Source organism: Terrapene carolina, unplaced genomic scaffold, assembly GCF_002925995.2.
Source record: "Terrapene carolina triunguis isolate 2854851 unplaced genomic scaffold, T_m_triunguis-2.0 Scaffold53, whole genome shotgun sequence".
NCBI lineage: Eukaryota > Metazoa > Chordata > Testudines > Emydidae > Terrapene > Terrapene triunguis.
The window spans coordinates 2,210,678-2,221,094 of NW_020664404.1; the positions used below are offsets into that span (position 1 = coordinate 2,210,678).

General features: G+C 49.9%; 1 protein-coding gene across 1 annotated transcript; it reads left to right on the plus strand.

Annotated features, from left to right (window-relative positions):
* The first annotated feature begins 1,626 nt into the window (after window positions 1-1,626).
* FIGLA (folliculogenesis specific bHLH transcription factor) lies at window positions 1,627-9,107 on the plus strand. The gene is made up of 4 exons (XM_029912729.1): window positions 1,627-1,863; window positions 4,740-4,892; window positions 7,587-7,823; window positions 9,087-9,107. The coding sequence occupies exons 1-4, from the start codon at window positions 1,627-1,629 to the stop codon at window positions 9,105-9,107; spliced, it is 648 nt and encodes a 215-aa protein (XP_029768589.1).
* The last annotated feature ends 1,310 nt before the right edge of the window (window positions 9,108-10,417 follow it).

A 10,417-nucleotide genomic window follows, 5' to 3' on the forward strand; every position in this document is an offset into this window, starting at 1 on the left:
CCCAGGCTTGCAGCGCCAATCAGCTGTTTGGCACCGCAAGCCTGGGAGGAGAATTAGAGCAGGGGCGGCGTGCTCGGGGAGGAGGCGGAGCAGAGGTGAACTGGGGTGGGGAGGTGCTGCACGGCTCCCCAGGCCGGGGGGGTGGGGAGCTGCCATTGGGGTGCCTCAGGGCGGGGAGCTGCCACAGGGCTGGGGGGGGAGGGGCGCAAGGTGGAAGTTTCGCCTAGGGCGCGACACTTCCTTGCACCGGCCCTGCCCCCAGTGCAGGGTTGCAGCCCCCCATCATGCAAAGGGGGAGGGGAAGGTGCCCCCAATGCAGGGCTGTAACTCCCCATTATGCACTGGGGGAGGGGAAGGCGCCCCCAATGCAGGGCTGTAACCCCCCATCATGCACTGGGGGAGGGGAAGGGGCCCCCAATGCATGGCTGTAGCCCCCCCATCATGCACTGAGGGAGAGGAAGGGGCCCCCGATGCAGGGCTGCAGCCCCCCATCATGCACTGGGGGAGGGGAAGGTGACCCCAATGCAGGGTTTCAGCCCCCCATCATGCACTGAGGGAGGGGAAGGGACCCCCAATGCAGGGCTGCTGCAGCCCCCCATCATGCACTGGGGGAGGGGAAGGGGCCCCCAATGCAGGGTTGCAGCCCCCCATCATGCACTGGGGGAGGGGAAGGCGCCCCCAATGCAGGGCTGCAGCCCCCCATCATGCACAGAGAGAGGCAGATCCCCCACCCCACAGCTAACCCCCTTTCCAGCAAGCGGGGACAGGACCCTTTCTCCGGTGCTGCCCCGGGGCTAACCGAGCCCGGCCGCGGACAGCGCCCCCCGGCGGAGAGCGGGGGCGGGGCGCCGTGCGGCTGCCCCAGGTGCGGCTCCTTAGGGACGCCGCGTGCGGGCTGCTCAGCGCGGGCTGCGGGCGGGCGAGTTACCCCGGGGGCCTCCGTGCTGCTCTGCCCAGCCCAGCGTCTCCAGGGGGGAGCGAGACACCTCCCTGCTACCCCTCCCCCAGCTGAGCCAGGTAACCCCCCCCACACACACACACACAGAGGGGGTGAGCAGTCCCCCACTTCTCATCTCCCCCGCCAGTGTTTCCTGGGGGGCGCCTATTGTATTCTCTATTGAGTCCTGCACCCCCCCATCATAGGGGAGCCAAGCACATTTGGGGGGCTTCTAGGGCACCCCCATTGCATCTCTCTGGAGAGTCATAAGTGAGCAAGGGACACCCTGGAAGGACTGCTACTGCCCCTTCTTGTGTTTTCTGGGGGCTCCCAGAGCGGCTCACCCCCCTGGTGAGAAGTGAACCCCTCCATTGTACCCTCTGGGGGGTTCCACTGTGGCCACCCCCAAAAATACAGCTGGTGAGCTCTGTGTTACCTGGGGGGAGGTATTGAGTGCCCTCTTCCCTCTGCTCCCTGGGGCTGTCAGAGCAGCTAGCCACTGTCACCAAAATACCCCATTGGTGAGCAGTGCCCCCGCCCAGACTCCCACATTCCTCCCCAAAGGAATAGCCAGTCCCGTTACCTGGGGCAGTTAGTGGAGCAAGGGAAGCTCTCTCTTCCCCCTACCTTAGGCGCTCCCTTGTCTTGTTGGACCTGAGTGGCAACTGATTTGCTCTGAGACCTCACAGATGGCGGAGCAAGTGTCCGAGGAAGAGGAGCAGCCGCAGCAGCCCCAGGTGCCTCTGTTGGTGACCCCCGTGCCTGAGGTGCTGGGAGATGTCCTGAGCGAGCAGTTTGGCCCCCTCCCTTTCATGGCAGCCATCACCAGGATGAAGAGGCAGCCCTCCGGGCACTATCTCTCCACCGAGAACCTGGAGGAGGTCTTGGAGAGGAGACAGGCAGCTAACGCCAAGGAGAGAGAGAGGGTAAGGGGGCTGCAGGTGCCGCAGGGCCTCTTGTTCTCCATCAAAAATAAACAGCTGCTTTTTGTTTTTAAAGCTTCAGTGGGGCAAATAAGCTGTTGGCGAGCTGGCTGGAGAATTGGGCAGTTGGAGGAAATGAGTCTGAACTTCTACATTTTGTTTCTGTAACGTTCCAGCAGGATCCAGTGAGCAGGGCTCATGGTGGGAACAAGGAGGTCCTGATCCAGGACTACAGAAATTCTCACCTCAGTCTGGGTTTGAAACACCCCAAATCATGGAGGGATGCAGATACAAAATTTCAGTTCTGGCTCAATGCTTTGCTACAGGGTGCAATTAATTATTAGCTTCTAGCTTATCTTTGGCTCCTATGGAGATCTCTAAATTATTATTCCACGCTTCTATTGGGGTGATGCCGTAAAGTCACAGTCAGCTCTGGCCCCCGTTGTGCTAGGTCAGGGGTGGACAAACTTTTTGGCCTGATGGCCACATCTGGGTATTGAAATTATATGGGGGGGGGGCCATGAATACTCACAAAACTGGGAGTTGGGGTGTGGGAGGGGGAGAGGGCTCCGGCTGGGGTTGTGGGCTCTGGGGTGGGGCCAGAAATGAGGAGTTCAGGGTGCAGGAAGGGGCTCCGGGCTGGGGCAGGGGATGTGGGTGTGTGTGTGGGTGTGTGTGTGTGTGAGGGCTCCAGCTGGGGGTGTGGGCTCTGGGGTGGGGATGAGGGGTTGGAGGTGCAGGAGTGTGCTCCAGGCTGGGACCAAGGGGTTCAGAGGTCAGGAGGGGGATCAGGGCTGGGGCAGGGGGTTGGGGTGCAGGAGGGGATCTGGGGTGAAGGCTCCGGGTGGCGTTTACCTCAAGCAGCTCCCTGAAGCAGCAGCGTGTTCCCCCTCCGTTTCCTACGTGGAGGCTCAGACAGGCGGCTCTGCGCGCTGCCCCGTCTGCAGGTGCCACCTCTGCAGCTCCCATTGGCCGTGGTTCCCTGCTCCCTGGCAGGAGCTCGAGGGCTGGATTAAAACGTCTGAAGGGCCGGATGCGGTCCCCGGGCTGTAGTTTGCCCACCCCTGCGCTGGTGCTGCCAGACATGTCAACAGTCCTTGCTCTAAAGAACTTAGAATGTAAGAGTGAGGTTTTTTCCCCCCTCCTTTTGGAATGACTTTTTTTCCCCCAACCGATGCAACTCCCCAACTCTCCCTGTGTGGCCTTCTTCAAATTAATCAGATTTGATACTGTAGCCTTGCTACAGTAGCAGCTCCATGCGCAGAGCTACTCCTCAAATGAATGGGAGCTCTACACCTGGGGCAGTTACAGAACACGGCCGGTGACATGCACCTGCTCACTTGGGAAAGTTGTCTCAGTTCAGCAACAGATGTGCTTTGAATGCTTGTGAAAGCGACTCTTATCTGCAAATGAGGAGTGTGCACTATGTATTCTAGATAACCTATCCAAATAGAGAAATGGCTGGGTGATCAGCACTTGCCAAACATATTTGCAAGCTTGCTTGTTGCTGCAAAACACTGTTTTTGGAAGACCTAGGTCACGGTGTACAAGCAACACTAGATATTTGGCTTGTCACCTACTCCATCAAAATTCGCTCAGTGTAAATAATGTTATGGTCTCCGTGCAAAAGACTCTGATGCAACAAAATGACCAAGTTGTTATGAACAAAAAGTTAAGAAATTCAAAATTCACAGCAACTCTAGGTTGGCACCGTACCAAGTATAGATTGAGGAGAGAGACCTGAAAGGATGTACAATGTCAATGCAAAATGCATTTGGCAGGTGAGTTTCAAATAATGGCATGCTGATGGAAGTGCACCCTATCAGAATGCTGTGACGCATCTGGATGGTTAGAGTGGTCAGTAAACACAGCTGCAGCATGTGCAGTAGGCAGTTATTTTCAAACAGTCTCACATAACTAATTGCTAACACAACGTAGTCAGATATGTCAAAGGTCCTTGCCCTCAGCTGGAGTCAGATCCTGCGCACACTTCTGCACCAGTAGTCCTTTTGGATTCAGCGGAACTACTCACGAGTTACTTGCTTGTGTAAAGTTGTCTATAGCCTTGTGGCCTAAGGCCCAGAGTTTTCGAGGTGTTTCTGCACAGTCGGCGTTGCCATGCTAAACTGATTTAGGAGGAGCCTCAGTCTCCTTTTCAAAAGGGAGTTGGGCACATAGGCCTAAATCCCATTGGCCATTAATAGGATTTTGGCTCTAAGTATCTAAATCCTTTTGAAAATGAGACTGCGGCTTCTAAATCGGTTTAGCATTGCAAGGCTGAACGCAGCATCACCTAAGTATCTTTTAAAAATCTGGGCGTAAGTACCTGGTGAGCTTAAAGCTTTTACATGGGAATTGCAGTAATCAGACCAGTGACTCGTCTTGGGCATTTTAGGCATTCTGTTCCTAAGAGACCTTCATGTTTAATGCTGCAGCACCCCCAGCACCTATGCCCTCAGCGTTGCTATTTGATCACAACTGTGTGGTTACCCTCATTTTTCCCAAGATATGCAGGTGATGGATTATCCCACTTATAGTTACTAATTCAGTTGCACTTTACATTAAGGTTCCATTAATAAAGGGTTAATCAATGACTGATGCATGTGGTAGATGGCACATCAGTGGAAGGTATTACAGATGGTTACAAGCCACCTATCCGTGTGGTAGACTCTACAACCATCGATTAAGCGGTTATTAAAACTGCATTTACTCTTTTCATAAAAGGCAACCAATGATTCTTAATGCAGAATGTAACTGATCTGTCCATTTTAAAAAAATGAGCTGCCTTTAAAAGTTTCCCCTTTTCACCACTGGGTGGATGGAGTTCTGCAGCTAATGGACTGAATTTTGTTTAATTTCCTCTTCAATATCTTTGATAGATAAAAAACTTGAACAGTGGCTTCTCAAAGCTGAAGACCATCGTGCCGTTGATACCTAAAGACCGGAAGCCTAGTAAGGTCGATACGCTTAAAGCAGCCACTGAATATATACGCCTGCTCCACTTGATTTTGGAAGAAACTGGAGGCTTTGAGGTACATAAGAACCTTCCCCTCTCTGTGTAATAAATCTGTAATTCTCACAAGGGGTCTTGGTACCAGCACGTATGTGAATGCAACTTCATGACTCTTAATGTCATCACTAACATCCAACCAGAATTTGAGCTTAATTCCTGGGTATTTTGCATTCAATATTTAATATAATACGTGTTAAAACACCATGCCCCCTTTCTACCTGTCCCTTCTACTTCACAGACTTCTAATAGCAAAATAAAGCAGCACTTTAGCAATTGAAAAGCTGCCATTTTTAATGTTAAATGTACTGTATTTGGTCATCTCTCCCTGCCATAAATGCTTCCTGTCAGTTACTCATTCACAGGAATACAAAAGTAGCCGGGTTATGAAACAAACCTTTCTTATGAGCTAGGTAATGACCTTACAGTTATAATCCTTGGGAGCTGCTTGAAAGCTCTCAGATGAACTTTTTTGTTGGAAAATGCAAGTTTTTATTAAATAATTTTTTTGCAAGGGAAGAATTTTGTTTTTTGGCTTCTGGAAACTGAAAAATGTTTGGTTTTTAACCCTTTCTCTCCCTCCGACCCTGTAAATGGGGGTGGGAAGTAGGGTGACCAGATAGCAAGTGTGAACAATTGGGACGGGGTTGAGGGTAATAGGTACCTATAGAAGACTAAGCTCCAAATATCAGGACCATCCCTTTAAAATCAGGATGTCTGGTCACCCTAGGTGGGAGAGGGAAGTAGAAAACTGAAAGTGAAGAAAAAGCCACTGCAACTATGTACGTGGAGGGGAGGAAAGTCAGCTAAAGTAACTTCTTTTACTTTAAAAAGCAACAGAGAGTCCTGTGGCACCTTTAAGACTAACAGATGTATTGGAGCATAAGCTTTCGTGGGTGAATACCCACTTCGTCAGATGCATGCATCTCATGCGTCTGACGAAGGAGGTATTCACCCATGAAAGCTTATGCTCCAATACATCTGTTAGTCTTAAAGGTGCCACAGGACTCTCTGTTGCTTTTTACAGATCCAGACTAACATGGCTACCCCCTGATACTTCTTTTACTTTATTTTTCTTACACTTCCTTTCCACTTTTCAAGTGGAAAAAGTAAAAGGGAGGATGGGTTTTCCCCCCCACACACTTTCAGTTTACTTTTATCCAGTGACAAAAAAGAAGAGAAGGAGGCAAAATTCCAGTGCCCAAACTTTTTGACTTTTTTTTTTCCTCCAAACACTGAAAGGGTAAAATTTTTGATTTGAAATAAAAACTGCAGTTTTGAAACTTTCTAGTTTTTCTAGTTTTTTTCCCCCACTCGAAGGGAGGGAAGTGGAGGGGATCCCAATTTTTTTCCCCCTACCGGCTTTAGTCCTTCAGCCTATTAGATTTGGAGGTAGCTTCCACATCGACTACCTCTGAAAATATTTCGCTGGAGCTTTCGGGAAGGTGAGTGAGCCCGGTGAGGGTTTGTATGAAGAAGCCCGCAGAATGGAACAGAAAGATGCAGAAGCACTGAGCCGGCGTGCTAGTGTTTTTTATGCACTGCAGCATTTTGTCATGAGCTGCAAGTATCTTTGAGGGAAGTCCTAAAACTGCATGTGTATAAAGGAGTTTAAGCTGGCATAATTTACATGCTAAGGATCTGGAAGAAGGTCTACTTTGAAGCAAGGGGGTAGTCTACTTTCAGTTCCATGTTCTTGCACTCTCCTCTCTCCTGGTAATTGAGCTGCACAAACTTAGACTTCTGTATGTCCAATTTGACGCTGAGCCCAACCCAGAGGTGATATGCACTGAGGAGTGAGAGTTTGATGTCCGTATCTGCATAACCTGTATGCTGTAAGGGCTAGAACAGAGGTGGGCAAACTACGGCCCGCGGACCGTCCTGCCCGGCCCTTGAGCTCCTGGCTGGGGAGGCTAGCCCCCGGCCCCTCCCCTGCTGTTCCCCCCTCCCCTGCAGCCTCAGCTCGCCATGCTGCCAGCGCTCTGGGCGGCGTGGCTGCCAGTCCTGCTGCTCTGAGCAGCATGGTAAGGGGGCAGGGAGTGGGGGAGTTGGATAAGGGGCAGAGGGCCTCGGGGGGCAGTCAGGGGATGGGGGCAGTTGGATGGGGCGGAGGTTTGGGGGGGCAGACGGGATGGGGAACAGAGGTGGTGGATGGGGGAGGTCCTGGGGGGGCTGTTAGGGGCAGGGGGTCCCAGGAGGGGGCGATCAGGGGACAAGGAGCGGGGGTGTTGGATGGGTCAGAGGTTGTGAGGGGGGCAGTCGGGGTGGGAAGTGGGAGGGGGCAGATAGGGGGCGGGGGCCCGGCTGTTTGGGGAGGGACAGCCTTCTCTACCCAGCCCTCCATACCGTTTCGGAACCCCGATGTGGCCCTCAGGCCAAAAAGTTTGCCCATCCCTGGGCTAGAATATGGTATAACTTACCCCCTGGGATCCTTCTAGCATTTCTCAGATTCTATGAAGACACCTTCAGCCCACATCTCTCGTATTTAAGGTTACAGAGATTATTCTTTGTTACCACTTACCCTCTGTTTTAGTCCTTCCTGGGCTCCTGTATAGCAGCTGACACCCTTTGGTTCTTAAGGAGGCCAGTTGGTTTGGCTTCTTAGTACTGGTTTTGATATGTAATGGCTTACTGCAGTAGCCACCTCTGCAATGCCTTATTTGAGGGATGGTTACCTAAGCTGTCCTGTCTTTACGCTGCCTTCTATTGCTTCTAGAAATTGGAAGACCCTGTTGATCAGGAGTTAGCCAGCAGCGTTTCCATGCCAGTCTCCTTAGAGGAAGGTTTTGTGGGAAATGCCCTGCCACAGAGCGCCGGCTGTTATATCAGGACTGAAAACGACATGAGCGTAGCTTGGACAAGCAATGCAGTGGAGAGCCCTGTATACGTTTGGGGCCGGAGCATCCTTCCTTCTTACTTGGGGATCGTACAAATCCAGAAGAATGGAAGGCTGGTAAGAGCGAATGTCTGAGTTTAATAGAAGTGGGGAGGGACTTCAAGAGGCCATCTAGTCCATATCCCTGTGCTGAGGCAGGATAACACATACCTCCACCATCCCTAGATGTACCATTCTAGCCTTATTTTTTGACCTATAGAGTCCTAAATGACCTGCAATCTTCTGACCTGGGAAATTGTTCTCCCGGTGTAACACTGTCATCGCTGTGATCAGCAAAGATGCTTGAAAGGAATCAGGTGTGGCTCTATTGAAATGTCCTTAAGTTGCAATTTTCTCCTTTGCCTGTTGGTCCAGAATAGCTTGAGTCTGTTGACCTCTAGGGCATGTTGCAAGGTCCACCTCTTCTCACAGACATCCAGAGAAGGCTTGGGTTTGGGCAGTTAGAGGGTGGGGGATTTTTGTTGAATTTAATTGCCTTGGCTGGCTGGCTTTACATAGACCACATTTTTTAGCTTTGGTTTTTTGGAACACTTTTATGAGTTCTCGTAGTTCAAATTTTGCGAGTATGTTTAGATCTCATGTTAGGCATCTAAAAAGTGAAACCAACATTATGAACTTGTCTGCCTAAATTAGGCACCTAAATAAATGGGTTCACCCCAGAGGTGCAGTACATATGTGCTTCCCCATGACTTTAACAAACTGGATGCTCAGTAATTCTGAAAATCCAGCTATCCAATGAAGCACCCTTGCTTTAGAGCATAAGGGGATTTAAAAATGGTACATCCTTGTTTAACATCAGGCTTCTGAGTTGCTCCATCCCAAGACCCTTATTGTGAAGTTCACCTTGTGGGAAAAGATCCTTTTTTAAAGTGCGGTAATCGTTAAAATAACACAGGGAGGGCATTGTGCATTGGCCAGGCCTCCAAGAAAGCTGCAAAGCTGGTTTCCAATCTTGTAATTTAGAGTTGTACAAAGTAGACAGTAGTTCACACAAACAAGTACTTGGCTGCAGGCAACTCTGTTTTATGTATAGTTGTAACAGACGAGAGCGTGAGAGAAAGCTTCAGATATTGATTCAGAATACGACTTGCTTCTGTTAGCTGAGGCTTTAATATCATTCTTTTTTACGAAGGAATGTGAAACTAACTGCAAATCCTCTAGTTTTTCTAGTATTCATAGAGCTCAGGTCTGATATAGGCTTGTGCACTTCTGTTTAAGAACTGTCCTGCAGCAGTTGTTTTCAGATTTGATTTAATACAGCCCCCAGAAGCAACTTAATGAATATCCTTGAATAAAGTGTCCGAATTTCTTTTTTTAAAGGTGTATCAAACAAATCACTAAAATGGCAAGCTCTCCTGACTAGTCTGAAGTAAGTTGTCTGTACTATCTAATAACCTGGTGCAGGGCACTTTTAGTTTATGTGCTGCCCGATTATAGTGCACGGATCTTGATGCTACAAATCCTTGTGCAGTACTCAGTGGGAAAGCACAGGGTGGCTGATCTCCATAGGAGTGGAGGCTCTGGGCCAGATTCTGGAGCTATTGCTGATTTATGCAAGCTGAGGATTGGGCTCGATGTGTGGCTACAGGAAAGATGAAATCTTAGGTATTTCCTCTGCCCTGTATTAGCATGCCTCCTGCACCTGCTCCTTTGCAATTATGGAGGGTAAAAATCAAGGGGTGGCATGAAAGTGGAGAGGTGACAAGGAATGAACCCAATCATAAATAAACCTAGGAAAGCCTCTGAGGGTGTCAAAGTTCTGCAATTCCTTTTGTGATCTCCTTCCTCTGAAGCATCAGGCATGGCCACGGCTGGAGATGGGACACTGGGCCGGGACGGTCAGTGCTCTGACGTGGCACTGAGCATTCTCTCGGGAGGTTGGCTGGCTGATTTTTGCTCATATACTCAGGGTCTAGTTGATCTCCATAAGTGGGGTCAGGAAGGAATTTCCCCCCAGGTCATATTAGCAGTGATCTTGGGAGGTTTTTGCCTTTCCTCTGCAGCGTGAGGGGCATCAGAACGGCCATACTGGGTCAGATCAAAGGTCCATCTAGCCCAGTGTTCTGTCTTCCAACAGTGGCCAATGCCAGGTGCCCCAGAGGGAATGAACAGAACAGGTAATGATCAAGTGATTCATCCCCTGTCGCCCATTCCCAGCTTCTGGCAAACAGAGGCTAGGGACACCATCCCTGCCCCTGTGACTTCCCAAGAATATCTGGGTATATCGCACTTAATAATTTCAGGGGCATGATGTGCCTCAGTCCCTCCTGTTCTCTGCCTGTGTCATAGAACATCTAATCTCCTGTGAGCTGTAATCTTTTGGTTGTTGGGTTTAGTGTGTGGGTGCTGGATGGTACTAGTGACCTGCGATACAAAGGAGGTCAGACTGGATGATCTGGCCTTAAACTCTGACTCTTGACAAGCACTGCAACTAGATATTTTTTTCATTGCCGGGTAACTTCACTTCCTAAAACTGCTCCAAGTTATGGTCTCTAAACCACACTGTCTTTCAGGTGCCAAACACTATGGATACGCAGATGATCTTCTTTTCAAGCGAGATTTAATGAAAACTTGAGTTTCCCTGGATGGGTTCTTTTTTTTTTTTTTTGCTTTACAAAAACTTTATTTTAAAAAATAATCAATAAACTACC